This window comes from Scyliorhinus canicula, chromosome 2, assembly GCF_902713615.1.
Source record: "Scyliorhinus canicula chromosome 2, sScyCan1.1, whole genome shotgun sequence".
NCBI lineage: Eukaryota > Metazoa > Chordata > Chondrichthyes > Carcharhiniformes > Scyliorhinidae > Scyliorhinus > Scyliorhinus canicula.
Genome location: NC_052147.1, coordinates 249,399,948 through 249,418,330, shown reverse-complemented (window position 1 = coordinate 249,418,330; position 18,383 = coordinate 249,399,948). Strand labels below are relative to the sequence as shown.

General features: G+C 42.9%; 1 protein-coding gene across 1 annotated transcript in view; it reads left to right on the top strand.

The window, feature by feature from the left end:
- Window positions 1-18,383, top strand: part of LOC119962094 (low-density lipoprotein receptor-related protein 1-like) — a 2,271,162-nt gene that overhangs the window by 1,294,549 nt on the left and 958,230 nt on the right. The window contains 2 exon segments of the mRNA XM_038789946.1: window positions 17,371-17,511; window positions 18,217-18,342. Of these exon segments, the coding sequence (XP_038645874.1) occupies window positions 17,371-17,511; window positions 18,217-18,342 (267 nt within the window).

The window sequence follows — 18,383 nt, the reverse complement described above, 5'->3', positions numbered from 1 at the left end:
GAGAGGTTGTTTTCGGTACACTTATTTTCAATTACTAATTAACTTTTGCATTCTAGCCAATATCATAATTAGGCAAGGTTAACTGAAAATCTTCACATACTGCTTTCTTAACAGATATTTGTTTGAAGTATCTAGTCAGTTGCTCTGCCACTATTACAGAAGCCTGATTTGACTATAGCCCCTGTTCAGACTAGCTACAGCTGTCCTCACCTCAGAATAATCATTTGAATAGTTTAACTCATGCAGTTTTGTGTAAAGCAAAACTTATAGCACTAACATATTATTTTAGCTATTTCAAGCTGATAAATTGAGTTAACTTTGCAAATTTCTCTTATTTTTTGCAAAAATATACTTTATTCATAAAATATCTGAAGGAACATTACAAATATTTTGAAATGCCAATCACAGAAAGTGCAATAATATTCAACTTTTCTCCATAGATCATGTTGCAATCCGAGGTGCTTCAGTACAATAAAAGGAACATTACAGGCATTTCAAATGATCATTACAGAAAGTGCAATAGCATTCAATTGTCCTACATAGATCATTTGCACTTTGAAGTGCTTCAGTGCAATATTGATACATGTAATATTCACTACATACATTTAATGTGCCATGTAGCTCGAGGTTTATACAATTCCTAGCCCCTTAGTGCACCTTTGCTGAAAGCCCTCAGATACCGACCTTTCCTCATCCATAGGGACATTCATTGAGGTTCACTGACAAAAACCGCACATCAACCTACACACTCATAAGATATAAGTTGTCCCCCTCCCAATTGGTATGGCCACTGGTAAGTGGGAAACCCCCCCTCCTCCAACCACATCCTCTGACTAAATTAATCCTCAAATGCCAAGACTAATCAACTGTCTCAACTCTTTGACCTGCACAGCTTTGCAGTGCAAGAAATGGCATGCCAAAAAAATTAAATGCAGCAAAGCATCCCTCCCACACGCACCAAACAATCCAAACTAATGACTTTATGAAATGAATATCTACATGTACAGAATTAAGAAATCAATAAAGGCACAGGAAAATAGTTTCAGCTCCTGGATATGATTGACCTTACTACAGGAAGTACGTTATACATGGAAACTAGGTTGGAAGGTTTTTGTGCCTTTACAATATGATCAATGCCCCGTTTCAAAATTCACTTACAAACTACAAATCTGTCAACTGTGTATGTTATTGACTGGCTGTTCTATTCATAGATAGAGGTAGAGTTTTTACTTTGAGTGCAGTCACAACATTGCATCCAAAATACACTCATTATGTATCAGTTCAAGGTTTCAATGCAATTAATTTGCAGAATCACAAATGTCCACGGACCAGAACAATTGAGCAACAAAACATAACATTTTTTTTTGTCTTCCTTTTCATTAAAAATACATTCCTTGATGTATTTAAGAAAGTTAACCTGATACGCTTTTGTTATGATAGCTGACAACATGTTTTAGACCAAAATATTTGCATTTCCGCCAGTGAGTAACTTATTTAAAAGTACTGAACATGACTTAAAAAAACTGACATGAAATTAAAGTTGCCATAGTCGCGATGAGCAAAGGCTGCTCACTTTTTGAGAGTGAGGTGACAGGTGGTGATTTAACCTAGGAATCATCACAGAGCCAGTTAAGGGGCAAAGGTGAGAAGGCAGGGCCTTCATGGATAACCTCAGCCGTTATGGGATTGAACCCGCACTGTTGGAAATGCTCTGTACCATAAACTAGCCATCCAGCCAACTGAGCTCACCAACCCCCTAACCAGTGCAATCATCAAAATCCTACAATTTTGTTCTAATCACATGGTCAATCTTGTTCTGCCCTATTGAAAATTAAATCAGTATAAAAGATCACCTTAAACACAAATGTAAGTCAATTTTGAGCATTATTCATTAGTATTTAAATGGCCTAACCTCTTGCACTTGTTCAGCTGATTCCAGTGAGATATTGTTGTCATTACTAAGGGAAAGTACTGAATAGTCTACTGCATTAGTTTTTCATGGTTCTTAAGTTCTGGACATATTTGAAGATAATTGACATGGGTGGTAATTTTAATTTAACTTGCCGGACTTCAACACAGGGATTTGTGTCGAATGGCAGTTTTACATTCTGACTAATATTACCCTATCTTGACTTGTTAGGAAAACAACGGTAGTTTTAAGGGATTTATATTTCCATTGGTAAACATTAGAAATAAGGTGTAATTTTAAATGGATTTAGTTGAATGTTTCTGTGCCGAGAAGGATAAAAGCTATAGTTAGATTCATGTTGATCAAGGGTTTCTGTACATATGGAGGTTGGTGAAGTTCCAACTGTGATTCTATTGTGCTTAGAAGGGTTACAACATGAAAGATAAATAAGCTAGCAGAGGTTTAGAAGGGGGCCTTCTAAGGTCAAAAAGCTTTTAAGTTTTAGTTTCCGCTGCATATATTGCAGTTGAAGAAAAACATGAGGGGGCGGAAATTTCTCAACTCTGCCAGAAGAAAGACTGGACAGAACTGGAACTGCAAAGGAGCAGGCTTCCTAATATACAAGTTACAGCCCAGATAACCAGGGAATTGGGACAGAAATACTGTCTTAGCAATTTGAAGTTAAGAGAACAGAGGCCAAGGTAGTGTTCAGAAGAATTCAAAGATAAATAAACAAATTGTTCTGATTTAAAGAAACAATTGCAACAACCAGATTTAAATTAGGAAAGCAGATGTTAGAGATAAATCAAACATTTGATGCCATTTTAATAGTCTTGGAATTGAGAGTTACAGCAATTGTGAATAGTTTACACCACAGTCAAGGCTAAGAAATCCAAAAAGAAGTTGTTTAAAACCTGGATACTAGATCTGATGTTGAAAATGGAATGGAAGCTTTGTTTAAAAGAGTAATTTGGAAAACCTGGACTGAATTTTGGAATCAAAGCCACCAATGAAAAACATTATTGTGAAAGACGATTTTATAGCATGTTTTTGGGAGTGGAGTTTGGAAACTGTCATGCGACAATCATCAGGGGAATTCTGAGGAGAAATGCACAGACATTCACTTGGGTTCACTTGGGTTCAGAGCGGAGTGTGTGTATTTGACCACAGCTAATCTGTATGCTTAAAGGAATATTGTGTTACTGAGCCCATTGTAGCTTAAGATGCACTTTGTAATCCATGTCAATATTAAAATCTGTGTGTATTTGTTAAGCTAAGGAGGGAGTAAAAGTGTATTACATAATAATCCAATTTTTCATGTTTTCTTCTTGTTAAAACTAATCAGTGGTACTATGACTGTTCCTCCATGTTTTAAAAAGGAATGCAGAGTTTATGGGGCTGGATTCGCCGTTGCCCAATGCTGATATCGTAATCAGCGATTGGGCGGAGAATCGACTCCGATGCCCAAATTGGGACCGCCGCCGGTTTGACGCCAGTCAGCCATGGTCTGCCCCTTTGGAAATAGCACTGCCACACTTGTGCCGGGGGGCCTTCTGCAAGGGCTGGGGGTACTGTTGGGGGGTGGCCACGGGTTGTTCTCTCGGATGGCGGGGCGGGTCCGCGTACGGCAGGCACCGTGTTGTACGGCATGATTGATGCGGGTCTTCAGTCGTCTACATGCGCGGTCAGGGACCCGGCCATTCTCCAGCCGTTTTCAGCGTGGGAGCCGGGAGTTTCACCCGGCGCTGCTGCTAGCCCCTTACCGGTCCCAGAATCGGTGTGGGGTCGGCGCCAATTGTTTGGGCGTAAACCTCCCATGAATTCTCCGTTTGAACCGGCACTTAGCTGTCGAAACGAAGAACCCAGTCCCTAGTCTTTTGAGCTAGGGTTCCATTCTGGAATCTTCTTGACCAGTTATAATGTCAACTGGGATTGTAACAGACTTCACTGGAGAGTAAAATCAGGCAGGGTGTAAAGCTGTCATTGTATCTGACTCCTTCAGTTTCCCGGCAGGTGGGCCAAGTTAAAATTTGCCAGTCTTTTAAAAGAAAGGCTTCTCAGTTAAATGACACAGAACGTCCCGTAAAGCCAGTGAAGTATTTCTGAAGTTATAAAAATGTAAAGAACCATATGAGTGTATTATGACTCAAGAGAATCTTATAAACAACAATGAGATAAATTATCAGCTTGCCTGTTTGAGAAAGTGAGGTTTTTGGCAAGGCGCTGGAAGAATGCCCTGTTCTTCTTCAAAATATGTCATGGTATCTTTAAAATCAACTGACAGCCTTGGTTTAATGGCAAAAAAGGTAACTTAAGACTTTCATCTGAACAATCTATTTACTGCACACTGAAAAATGCAATAACTAAACAAAATAAGACTTGGTAATTGATGCCATCTCACCAAAGAAGTCAGCCAATGCTAATCTGATTTATCGCACTAATACATGACAGCACCCTGGCATCTCATGATAGCAGCCAGTAGGAACAAAACTTTGCAGTTAGAAAAAAATTGAAAATATTTGGGGGTTGAAAATCTGAAGGTGGGGATCCTTCTGGTTTACTTAAATACCAAACTCACTCATTAGCAAGCTTGAATGGTAGTACAGTGGTTAGCACTGTTGCTTCACAGCTCCAGGGTCCCAGGTTCGGGTCCCAGCTTGGGTCACTGTCTGTGTGGAGTCTGCACGTTCCCCCTGTATCTGCATGGGTTTCCTCCGGGTGCTCCAGTTTCTTCCCAAATGTCCCGAAAGACATGCTGTTAGGTGAATCGGACAGACCAAATTCTCACTCTGTGTACCCAACTAGGTGCCGGAGTGTGGCGACTGGGGGCTTTTCACAGTAACATCATTGCAGTGTTAATGTAAGCTTACTTACATAGATGTGGAGGTGCTGGCGTTGGACTGGGGTGAGCACAGAAAGAAGTCTTACAACACCAGGTTAAAGTCCAACAGGTTTGTTTTGAATCAATAGCTTTCGGAGCACAGCTCCTTCCTCAGGTGAATGAAGAGATGGGTTCAAGAAACATATATCTAGACAAATTCAAATGATGCAAGACGATACTTTGAATGCGAGTCTTTGCAGGTAATTAAGTCTTTACAGGTCCAGATGAAGCAACTGGAGAGAGGGATAATCACAGGTTAAAGAGGTGTGAATTGTCTCAAGCCAGCACAATTGGACAGACATCCCACAACAATCGCCAGGCAGGAATGTTCCCTTTCAGTAACGGAACATTTTTTTTTAAAAATTACTTTATCTGAGTTACAAAGCCAGGGCTCAGAGTGTGGACAGAGGCAAACCCTTAATCCAGCTCCATGCTTGCTCCAAAAACCAATTCAAATTGAATCCAATTCATGGTCCCCATAAAGGAGACATACCAGATCTGAGCCGAAAGGCTCAATCTACGCTTGATCTTAGCCAAAAGGCCGAGAAGCAATTCAGGGAACACTTCAGCAGTCAAGGGCATTCAGCCTCTGATCTTCGGGTAAGCGTTCTCCAAGGAGGCCTCCAGGAAGCACGACAACGTAGAATCGCCGAGCAGAAACTTATAGCCAAGTTCCGCACACAAGATTCATGTCGCATTACATTCACCCCCCCACCATCTGGCCTGGACTTGCAAAATCCTAATAACTGACTTGGTTTGAGACAATTCAACACCTCTTTAACCTGTAATGATCCCTCCAGCCAGTTGCTCCATCTGGAGTTGTAAAGACTTAATTACCTGCAAAGACTCACATTCAAAGTATAGTCTTGCTTCATTGACTTTGTCTAAACATACATGATTCTGGAACCCATCTCTTCATTCACCTGAGGAAGGAACTGTGCTCCGAAAGCTAGTGATTCAAAACAAACCTGCTTGACTTTAACCTGGTGTTGTAAGACTTCTTACTGCACTTACATAGATACATAGAAGATAGGAGCAGGAGGAGGCCTTTTGACACTTCAAGCCGGCTCGGCCATTCATCATGATCATGGTTGATTATCCTACTCAATAGGCTAATCCTGCTTTCTCCCCATAGCCATGATCCTGTTCTCCCCAAGTGCTCTATCTAGCATTGAATATATTCAATGATTTAGCATCAACTACTTCCTGTGGTAATGAATTCCACAGGCTCACCACTCTTTGGGTGAAGTAAAGTCTCCTCATCTCGTCCGGAATGGTTTACCCTGAATGCTCAGACTGTGACCCCTGGTTCTGCACACACCCATCATTGGTAACCTCTTCCCTGCATCTACCCTGTCTAGTACTGTTAGAATTGTATAAGCCTCTATGAGATCCCCCCCTCATTCTTCTGAATTCCAGCGAGAATAACCGGAACCTAGTCAATCTCTCCTCATATGACAGTCCCACCATCCCTGCAATCAGTCTGGTAAACCTTGTGACAATAAAGATTATTATTATTTTTTAATTAATTAGATTGAGGCACCTCATTACCAAGAGATAGGTGGCACTTTAGGCTAATCTCTGACATTCTCTTGTCTCCAATTTTCTGATGTCTTCTGTCAGGAGAACTAACTTCTCAAATTGAAGCTTTAGGATCCTGCTCAGCCCTGTCTCTGTCCCTTGTCATCATTTCCCTGGCATATGGGAGGCACCATCCCTTTCAAGGCAATTTAAAATCATTTTCAGAAGTGAAGCCGATCTAGCACAGTCCATTATTGGTCCAGCATTGATTGCTCTAAATCTAGTAAGAGAAAAACCTTCAGTTTACCTTACTGCTGAGACGACTTCTTACAAACTGCCAGGTAGAATCTAACGGGAACTAACATTGCTGGTGTGAAGTTTACTATTTGAAAAATAGTACGCACAAAATAGTCAATTCAGAATAAAGTCAAACTCAGAAGGGAAAAAAAGAGACAGAAAATGGTCAAAGCACTTTACTCATAGAGCAATGTCTATAGAGAGAAACAGAGCTATCCTTTCAGGTCAATGATGACCTTGAGGGAAAGTAGTTTGTGCACCTGGACTTTGGTTCATCTTTGTTTTCCACATTTATTTTACATTGCGGAGGATGAGGTCACAATTGTTTTCTGTATTTTTATGATCCTTTTCTCAAGAATTACTCCCGTGAAAAGCTTTCATGAGAAAACTCATTAAAGCAATTCCTTTGCTCCCAGCTTTAAGCATTTCAAAAATTTCTTTGACTTTATGGTCTACTGAACATCATGGAGCTCAGACTATGTGGCTATTGTTGTAACATTTTTAATATTTAATTAACATTTAAGGGGAAAATGGAAATTTCCATTTAAAATCTGTGTGCAATAACCTTTTGACCTTCAATTATTGAAATGCCAATTTTGATATTTATGCTGATGATTTCAATTTTTTTTTCAACCATTGTATTGTATTATGGTCTACAACAAAATGCTATTTCTCTGCTATTGAAAGCAACTTTCAAATTTCACATTCTCAAAATTAAGGTGGAATGTAAGACTTCACACTTAGCTCAGTCATTCTTTAGTACAATAGAGAGAGATTACCTTAGTTCTGGAGATCAAGGTGCAGAATCAGTTTGAGTAGAGATGAGAAATTGTAATTTGTGGAAGTGGCCCCTGAACAGTTAACAGGAAGAAACAATGCGAGCTTTTGAGAAAGGTACGGTGATAATCATGGGTGATTTAATCTTCACATAGATTGATGTATCAGATTGGAAAAGATAGTCTGGATGATGAGTTCAGAGATTATTTTTAGGTTATTTTCTTAGAGAAGCGTGTTTTAACACCTACCAGTGAACAAGCTATTTAAGATCTGGTCCAATGCCCAATGAGATAGCATTAATTAAGGATCTCATAGTGAAGGTGCTCCAAGGTATGTGTGTTCATAGTATCATCCACTTTCACATTCAGTTTGAGGGAGAGAAGAGTGGATCTAAGACTAGTATTTTAAACATAAATCAGGGCAACTATGAGGGCATTAACCCTGGGTTGGCTGAAGGGAACTGGGGGGTTAGGTTAAGGTGTAGGTCAGTCGAGATGTAGTGGCAACCACTTAAGGAAATATTTACAATGCTCAAAAGATGCATTCCAATGAAAAAGAAAGACTTTGGGAAGGATGCATCACCCATGGCTATGTAAGGAAGTTAAATATAGTGTCAAGTTGAAAGAAAAAGCAAGAAATTCTGCAAGGGTGAATGACAGGTCAGAAGATTGGCCAGAATATGAAGAGCAGCAAAAAATGAATGAACAATTATTGTGCAATGGTAAGTAAACATAATTAAAATATTATACAATACAGTCCTTTACTCACAAGAGTAAACAATGAAGCATGTGTCCTTTCAGACAACGGAGTTGACTTTGGGAGGTGAATAGTTAATTTTTGAGGTTCAAGTTTTTCTGTGGTTTGGTAGAGAAATTCCAGTTCTCTTTCCAGCTGCAATCCTTTTGCTGTTTGGGCTCAATTTTCCAATCATGGAGACTCAAGAAATACCTACAAAAGATGGCGATGTTTTTGCAGTGATGCTGTTTCAGTTACTGAATTGTGAACATTCAGTGCAGAAAAACTTCCAAACCTTTAGCCCCACAGCACACATAGACAGGCAGGCCACTGGGCCAGCTCTTTCGAATAGTGTGCAATCCTTTCTTTTATATTCCAATTGAAAACTGGAATCCACTAGACTATCCGGGCATGACACACAGGATCTTTTGAAATGAGGTGGCCATTATGTCACTTTGTCTTGATCGGAGTTGATAATCAGCGTTTGGATGCTTTTAGAAGAACCTTGTCTGGAAACAGAGATGGAGAAATACCCAGCAACCACTCCTGCCAATAGCAGACTGGACATTATCAGCCATCTTAGACGTTTGTGTCCATTTTAAAATACAAGACTCTGATCTCACTTAAACATTTCCACATGTAATTCCATGTTTTTTTTGTCTATTTTGCATCTGCCTTCACTGTAGAGTATCCAAATAGCATCTCAGAAATAATTGAATCAGGAAGTGAAAGACAGGAAGGAACTTCAGACAATTAGAATCACCAGGAAAAGGGTATTGAGAAAACAATTTGAACGAAAAGCTGACAAGTCCCCAGGGCTTAGTCCTAGAGTGTTCAAAGAAGTGGCTGCTGAGATAGTAGATGCACATTGATTTTAATTTTCCAAAATTTCGTAGGCTTTGGAAAGGTCCCATCATATTGGAAAATAGTGAATGTGATGCCTCTATTTAGGAAAGGAGGGAGACAGAAAGCAAGAAACAACACGCCCATTGGCTTAACATCGGTCATAGAGTGAATACTGGAATCTATTACGGATGAGGTTATAGTAGGGCATTTAGAAAATCTCAATGCAATCAGGCAGCATCAACATTGTTTTGGGAAAGGGGGATAATTTTTGACTAAATTATTGCAGTTTTTGAATAATAATAATAATGGCTTACTGTCACAAGTAGGCTTCAATGAAGTTACTGTGAAAAGCCCCTAGTTGCCACATTCCAGCGCCTCTTCGGGAAGGCCGGTACGGGAATTGAACCCGTGCTGCTGGTCTTGTTCTGCATTACAAGCCAGCTGTTTAGCCCACTCTGCTAAACCAGCCCCTGCTAATAACACCCCCGGCCCCTGTTATTTGAGGAAATAATAGGCAATGTGCAAAATGGGGAAGCTGTGTTTTACATGTTGCACTTCAATTTCCAGAATGTATTGCAGTGTGCCAGATCAAAGATTGCTATGCAAAATTAGTGGTAATGGTATAGGGGTAACATGTTAGCATGGACAGAGGATTGATTATCTAATAGGAAACATGGAGTAGGCACAAACAAGTCACTTTTGGTTTAACAAAATGTGACAAGTGAAGTACCACAAGAATCAATGCTGGGGCCTCAAATATTTACAAATTATATCAATGACTCAGATGAAGGGATCAAATGCACTGTTGCTAAATTTGCTGGTGATACAAAGATAGTTCGGAAAGCATGTTGCGAAGAGCACTGCAAAAGGATATGGATAGGTTAAGTGAGTGGGAAAATATTTGGCAGATGGAGTATGATGTTGAACTTGTCCACTTGTCATGAAGCTAAGTGCCTTTAATTTTGATTACAAGAGGCGAAATTCTCCGACCCACCGCAGGGTCGAAGAATCGCCCGGGACCGGCAAAAATCCCGCCCCGGCCGTGGCCGGAATTCTTCGCCACCCGGGAGTTGGCGGGGGCGGGAATCGCACCGCGCCGATTGGCGGGCCCTCCGCGCCGATCGGCGAGCCCGCTGCGGCGATTCTCCGGCCCGCGATGGGCCAAAGTCCCGCCGCTGAGAGGCCAATCCCACCGCCGTGGTTTCAACCACCTCTGGTGGCGGCGGGATTGGCGACGCGAGAGGGCCCCCAGGGTCCTGGGGGCGGGGCGATCGGACCCTGGGGGGTGCCCCCACGGTGGCCAGGCCCGCGATCGGGGCCCACCGATCGGCGGGTGGGCCTGTGCCGTGGGGGCACTCTTTTTCTTCGGCCGCCGCCACGGCCTCCACGTAGGCGGAAGAGAACCCCCCTACCACGCATGCGCCGGTGGTGACGTCAGAGGCAGCTGACACACCGGTGCATGCGCGAACCGGCGAAGGCCTTTCGGCCAGCCCTGATGCCAGCCGGCGGGCGTCAAAGGCCTTTGATGCCGGTTTTAGCGCCAGTCGGCATGGCGCCAACCACTCCGGCGCGGGCCTAGCCCCCAAAAGTGCAGAGAATTCCGCACCTTTGGGGAGGCCCGGCGCCGGAGTGTATGGCACCACTCCGCTACGCCGGGACCCCCCGCCCCGCCGGGTAGGGGAGAATCCCGGCCAAGATTTTTCAACTTCCAACTGACTAGGAAATGAACAAGATAAAAAGAGACAGAATTAACTACTTAAAAACACAAGTGCAAGCACACTGCTGAATGAAGACAGGGAGCCAATCATCTCAGTGTGAAGAGATGGATATTTCCTATAATTCAAAGACCCATCGAAATTCGTCACTGACTGAGGAAGAGACATTAAAATGCAAAGTGCTGGATATTGAAACAATGGCTGCCACAGGCAGGCCCACTTAAAACTCTTCGGAAATACACAATGGACACTGTCTGTGTGCAATTTTAACATTCTCCCCATGTTTTTGTGGGTCTACCCCCACAACCCAAAGTTGTGCAGGGTTGGTGAAATGGCCACGATAAATTGCGCCTTAATTGGAAAAGAAAATGGGTTAAAAAAAAGGAAATATACAAAGGGCATGATATTCCAGAACAGTCCAACTTGGGACCAAAAAATCATGCTCGAGGTCAATGGACCTTTCAATAGTCCGTGAAATTGTCCGCCTCGCAGCGATCCTCCACCTGGTGAAGGGCTAGCAGCCGAGCCACGTAAAACGAGCGGCCTTCCCGATATAAACGGCTGGAGAATTGCCGGGTCCGTGGCCATGCATGCGCACGCTGGTGACGGCAGTGACCACGCAGCACAACATGTTGCCAGGCGCGCGCAGACCTGACCTGCCAGATAGTGCCTCCCTGGACACCCCCTCGCAACCGCTGGCCCACCCCCCCACCAGTCCCCCCAGCCCTCACCAAAACTCTCCAGGCCAGCAGCATGTCTCTCCCCCTCGACTGTGGTGGTTCTGGACACAGTCCGCAGCCGCCAGGCCGGTTCACGAAAACTGAGAGCACATGTGCGCCGCGATGTTGGGAACTCGGACCATCAGGGGCGGAGCATCAGGGCAAGGCCGTCAGATAACATCCTGAGGCCGTCTCAACGACGTGCGCCCTACTCTTCGATGACACCGTTTTGGAGGGGGCGGAGCATCTGAAAACAGACGCCACCCCCGATTCGGTCATAAACAGGGATTCTCCGTTCGATCGCCGATTACGATATCGACGCGGGAACTGAGAGTCCCGCCTTGTGTTCTCCCTCTGGAGCGGTATTGCACCTGATGTGCGCTGCAGAAGCGATTCCCAATCCTTAGCCATGCAAATCTTTGCATGATGAGGATTGCAAGGCAATCCCGCTGTTGGGTCGTCATGTTGTGTGAGCAGCTCAATTGTGAGGTCCCAAGGATGGCCACCCTCTCCCCGTATCTCAATTCAGGGTCCACCCTGCCCCCCAGTATGGGAGTGACCTAATCCACACACCCTCTGACAGAGACCACCTAAATAAAGAGAACCCTCACAGAGAAACCTGAAATAAGGAGAATCCCCCCCCCCCACAGAGACTCCACCTGTTGGTGAGGGGGGAGGGTTATTCAGGGAGTTTATGTGGAGGGTGTCTCTTTATTTAGGGTGTCGCTTTTTTTAAGGGGGTCTCTGGTGGGGTGGCAGGGTGGGGGAGTCTGGTGGGGATGGGCTGGTCTTGCATTGTTGGGGAGAGTTTGGCCCTCCAATGGACTTTGGGGCAACTCCCTCAGAGAGTTACCCCCTTGGATCACCGTGAGGCCCACTACATTGGGCCCTGTTTCTCAGGACAAGTAGTGATTCACGCCTATGCGATTCCCGGCCCAGAGGATCGGAGAATCACGTGAGCCCGGAGAACATAGTGCCAGGGCAGGTCAGTGGATGCAAATGGGTTTTAATGACCTATTTGCATCCTCCTTCTGACATGGAACACTGGCGCGGGACATGAACTTTGATCTCAACGCCAAAGAAGGGGGCCGGAGCATCGGAAATGGGCGGCAATGCCATTTTCTCCCTGACAATGGATCCTCCACCTCATCAGTAACTACATGGGCCATATGGGGGCATGGGGATTATTGGGGGGGGGGGGGGAGTATGTGGGCGGGGGAGGTAGAGGTTCGGTACAAACCTCAGAGGCCTGGTCGAGATTGTTAACCTTCCTGCGACACTGGGTGCCAGTGATGGTCATGCTCCCCGAGCTGATGTTTGCTGTCACTTCCTGCCAAGTGGCGGTGGTTGCCCTGTGGCTGACCCTCCGTGACACTTGTGGGAGCAGGTCATCCCGCCTAGCCTCCTCCGCTTCCAACAGTCATCCCATGTCGGCATCACCAAGGTTTGGGCTTGGCTCCGCGGCACCATGGCTGCGAGCAGAATGGGGTTGGCTGCGTAAAAGCGGTTTAAGCACTACTGTCACTCGTTAGCAGGGTTCTCGCAAGTGTGGTCCCGGGTGAATCAGCCGGTGAACAATGATTTGCAGCTTGAATCCCATGGAGGCTTGTTCAGTGGGCCAATTAATGTTTTATGGAGGTGATGCTCTCGCAGGGCCGAATGTCGGGAAGTTTGTGGCATCCCCCACCCATTGTTTCCATTAAATTGTGCACATAATCATATAAGTTCTACTAATGGGTCTAACAGTGGCATAGTGGTGAGCACTGCTGTCTCACAGCATCAGGCACATGGGTTTAATTCTGGCCTTAGGTTCCCGTCTCGTGTGGAGTTTGCACTTTCTCCCTATTTCTATGTGGGTTTCCGCCAGGTACTCCTGTTTCCTCCCACGGTCCAAAGATGTGCAGATGAAGTGGTTTGGACATGCTAAATTACCCCTTGGTGTCCAAGGATTTGTAGGTTATGTGGGGTTATGGGGCCTAGATAGGGTGCTCTTTCAGAGGCTCAGTAGACCCAATGGGCCAAATGGCCTATCTCTGCACTATAGGATTATGTGGTTCTATGCTAATGATATTTGTCTTGATTAAGTCTGGAGTGATCTCTGTATGTGCATGTACATAAGGGGTTAATGTGTAATCAGTAGCACTAGATGATCACTAGAGGGACTTCCACCAGGGGTATAAAAGCAACTGCATTATACCTCTCTCTTTTGGGTGTACTGTGACCAGGACAGGAGTATAAGATTAGCTCAGATGGTTAGTGTAGTTAAGCATAGTTACTGTCGTTAGATCTTGTTGACCTTATCACTCGCATTAATGTTAAAGTAAAGAATTCACGCAATTATTGTCATATTTACTCAAAAAACCTTTTGCTACTACTGGATGAGTTTGAGTCTTCTTCATCGAGATTTAGAAAACCTCACTAGCAACCAATGTTTGAGTCACACATATTACACTCATTAACATATCAAAACAACCAAAGAAGTGTAATAAAAGAAAGTCATAATTTTGAAAGTTTGGAAGCAAGAAAATGATGGGCGGAAGATGTGAAGCTTTGAAAAAACTCACAAAAGTAATTATTTTATCATCTATTTGCTTTTCCTCAGCGTCTAAATGATGTCCAGCACACACAGAGTAAATAAATAAAAATACATGGCTGTAGATAAGCTAAATAAATAAATTGTTCCCTGTTATGTTTGTACAAATGCTGTGGTATAATTCTAAAGCAAAATAATTTGATGGTGGGTATTTAAAGATGAAAAGATTTCAGGATAGTTTTTTAATGCAGTGGGATGTTGTTTATCTGGATTTCTGAACATGATTAACTTCAAGTTTAATTATGCCTGTGATTACTCGCCGTGTAGGGATTTATATTTGAAGCGCAGGTCATGGTATTATATTGAACATCTTTGCTAATGGGGCAGGTAAGCAATTAGCCCAATGCCTCTCAATTAGTGATGTTCTGAAACTGGTATTACGGCAATTAGTGACACAGGAATGTAGGAGCAGGAGTAGAACATGGAGACCCACAAGCCTGTTCCATTATTCAATCAAACTGTGTCTGATCCGTGACCTAACTCTATGGGCACAATTTACCTTGCCATTGCCATCCTAGCACTAGCAAAGTGCCTGGTTGGCACTCCCAGGCTATCGGGGAACTGCGAGGGTGCCTCGGTGGCTGTGCCAGGGTTCCAGGTGCCAGGGCGCCAATGTCAAGAGCCGAGGCTTGAGAGAGGCCATGCACATGAAAGGCGGATTGGGGGTGTGGTATAAAGGGTGGGTGGGAGGTGTGAAAGGCGGGTATGAGGTGGCATCTGACAAATGCCTGAAATGGGGGCTTGGGGAGGCCTATAAAAGGGGGACCTCAGCGACCCCAAAGGAGAGTGTCCTCACTTGGAGGTTTGTGATAATGTGCATGTGTGCGTGTGATGACATTTCCCATGGGTTGGGGGTGGGGGACCCGCAAGCTCACTTAGAGGTTGGGGCACCCTCTCAAACTGGGGAGTTCTAGCGAGCGGAGCACCCCAATGTAAAAAACGGGACTAGGTGGGGCTGAGGCCCCTTATACAATGCAACCCACGTTGTATAGCCATGTGTTTCTCGGCTCTGCGAGTGCCGGAGAACAACTGGTTAAATACGCTTACCATGGGAATCGAGCCATAAGACATAGGAACAGAATTAGGCCACTCGGCCCATCGAGTCTGCTCCACCATTCAATCATGGCTGATATTTTTCTCATCCCCATTCTCCTGCCTTCTCCCCAAAATCCCTGATCCCCTTAGAAATTTTTCCATTCAGTCACGTCCTATATATTCCTTGCCCCACAAGTCCGAATAGCTTTGGTAAATATCGATCCCAGATTTAAAATTGGCACCAGACCCAGCATCAATTGCCATTTGCAGAAGAGAATTCCAAATTTTCTACCACTTTTGAGTCAATAACATCACATCTTAAATTCCAGGGAGTTCCCGATGTTGCACAATTTCTTCTCATAATTTAGCACTTGGATGCCAGTATCATTCGCCTGATCCAAAGCTGCACTCTCTCCAAAGCCAATGTATCCTACCTAAACTGTATTGTCTAGAACTGCTCACTGTACACCAAATGTGGTTGAATCAGGGCTTCATGTAGCTAAAGCATATAGTACTTTGAGCTTTATTAATAGAGGCACAGAATAGAAGAGCTAGGAGGTTATGCTGAACTTATCCAAGACACTAGTCAGACCTCAGATGGAGTATTGTGGACAGTTCTGGATGCCACAGTATAGGAAGCAAGTGAACACATTGAAAAGAGTGCAGAAGACTTTCACAAAAATTGTTTCAGTTATGAGAATAGACTGGAGAGGTTGGGACTGTTCTCCTTGCAGAGAAGAAGGCCGAGAGGAGATTTGATCGAGACATTCAAAATCATGAAGAGGCTAGTCAGAGTAGAGAGGGAGAAACTGTTCCCATTCATAAAAGGATCAAGAATAAGAGGGCACAGATTTAAAGTGATTTGCAACAGAAGCAAATGTGATAGGAGAAAAAATATTTTCACACGTTGAGTGATTCAGGTCTGAATGCACTGCCTGGAAGAATGGTGGAGGCAGGTCCAATCGAGGCATTTAAGAGGGCATTAGATGACTACTTGAATAGGAACAATGTGCAGGGGTACAGGGAAATGGAAGGTGAATGACATTAAGTCATTTTGCTCGTTTGGAGAGCTGGTGCAGATGCAATGGGCCAAATTGCATCCTCCTGCTCTGTTATACTTCTGTGATTCACCATCTATAATATCATAATTTTCTCTCAATGTCCTATCAATATTGCTCTGATGTAAATGTTCTATCTTAAACCCAAATAACCAAATTTTAATTCATTTTTTTTTGTTCTCACCATTCTTTAATCTATCTTTGCCAATTTGAAATTATTTCATGGTTCATCAAATTAATGAATAAAACAACACAGCTTTAAAGACTGAAAACTTTTTTCTTCGTTCTTGATTGCTGTGAAAATGGAACCAGATCCCTGCATTTGCCCGAGGAGAGGTTCCTCATAATTATGAGCGCTGTAAGCTGGAAGAAGTTGGGAAATAAAACTGTTATTTTTGTCAGGCAGAATAAACTCTTTCACAAGGATGATAAGCCCGGTTGGAAATGTATTTTAGTGCAGTAAATTCTTCAGGCGTATTGGGAACTTATAGTGAGATATGCAGACATACTTGCACAATTCCGCTGTGCAGGTCAACAAGGGTGGAAATGGCATGACAATAAAATTATTGGGGTAGACTTACCAATCTGGGCATAATCAGAAAATTGCATCCCAAATGCTCTTGAAATTAAGTTAAACTTCCAAGTGCTGCCTAAAATTTATTTGCATCAGCATAAACATGAAATCTTCCATGAATCGGCACTTTCATGGAAAGTGAGGTTTGTTTTGTTTTCTTTTGCATTAAAATTCATTGCTTGCTGTACTTGATTGGTAAACTGGTGCAATTGTATTGTCACAGAAAATTAATAAACATTTCAGTAGTGATATCCCATCCTTCATCTGTGAGTAAACTGAATCAAAACCACTGATAATGACTTTATAATGATACTAAAACACTTAGTAGATCTATTGGTGTTTTTAACATGAAAAGACTTTTAAAATGTGCTCTGTAGTGCACGTGCACCTGAAAATGAGTGCAAGTCAAAGTGTCTTCATAATTTGGTGGAATCTTGCAGTTTCGACCTGACTGCTTGGCCAGTTGTGTGGATAGAGCTTGACAAAGGCAAATTGAATCATGAACCAACAGAATTGCAGTGAACACAAGCATAAGTTGTTTGGGGCATAGCTCACTTTCCAGATTTCTCTGCTGGGTTGGCCAGTTTTGCCCAGATTACGCTGATTTACTAATTTAAAGGAGAAGAAACTTGTGCCTGCGATATTTAATTCTTAGTTGGCTAAAGCACTTTTTATTTTATTATTCTCATCTTTGTTACATTTTTTTCCAGTGAAACCTGGTCCACCCACCCTCCAGCAGTGCCACTTTGGAGAGCTTGCATGCAGAAACGGGAGATGCATTCAGGAACGTTGGAAATGTGATGGTGATAATGACTGCTTTGATGGTAGTGATGAAGATCAAGACATCTGCTGTATGTTATGAATTACACAGCTTGCTTTTTATTCAGTTGCATAATGTTGAAAAATGAGATAAATTAGATCTGAGCATGCCTTGTTGCTCTATTAATTTGCAAAACCGTCCTATGTTCTGGTAAGATTTAATTAAAATGAAGAATATCATTTCTGCTTTATCATTTTGAGACAAACTACAAAACAAACAGTAAAACATTTAAAAAGATTTTTGAATACCTAAAATTGACAGACTAATCCGCCATACAAGTGTGGTGTTTTATTATTCAGCTGTTCCAATTTAGCAAAAATATATTAGTTTGCACATCTGATTTGTTTTCTGGAGTTTATTTTTTGCCTATTTGCATTTTACGGATAAAATGACAGCAGTTTGACAACCAACTGGGAATAATCTATAAGTAATAAATGTTATTTAATAGTTGGTAAAAATTACAAATAAATCAGAGTGGAATGTGATTTCAAATTGGTGCTATAAAGCATTGCATTTTAGCACTATAACCATCGAGTATATTGCTAGTGACAGGTTAAAATTATGAGATAATGTTCAGTGGCGAAGTAACAATTCTTTAGAATTAGAACCGAAGACAGTGCATAATTCATCTATCTGCTTTATCCGAGACTCATATCACAGTTGTAAATTGTGTTCATTAGCATGTTATTTACCGCTTTTCATGTTAACTGATCAGCCTTCATTATTTTTTTGGCAGACAACAGTACATGTCCTGCTAATCACTTCAGATGCCAAAATAATCGTTGCATCCCTAAAAGATGGTTGTGCGATGGAGCTAATGACTGTGTCAACGGTGAGGATGAATCAAACGAAACTTGCTCAGGTAATTTTTCTAGTGGGTTGCGACATTTCAAATTGTAGTGA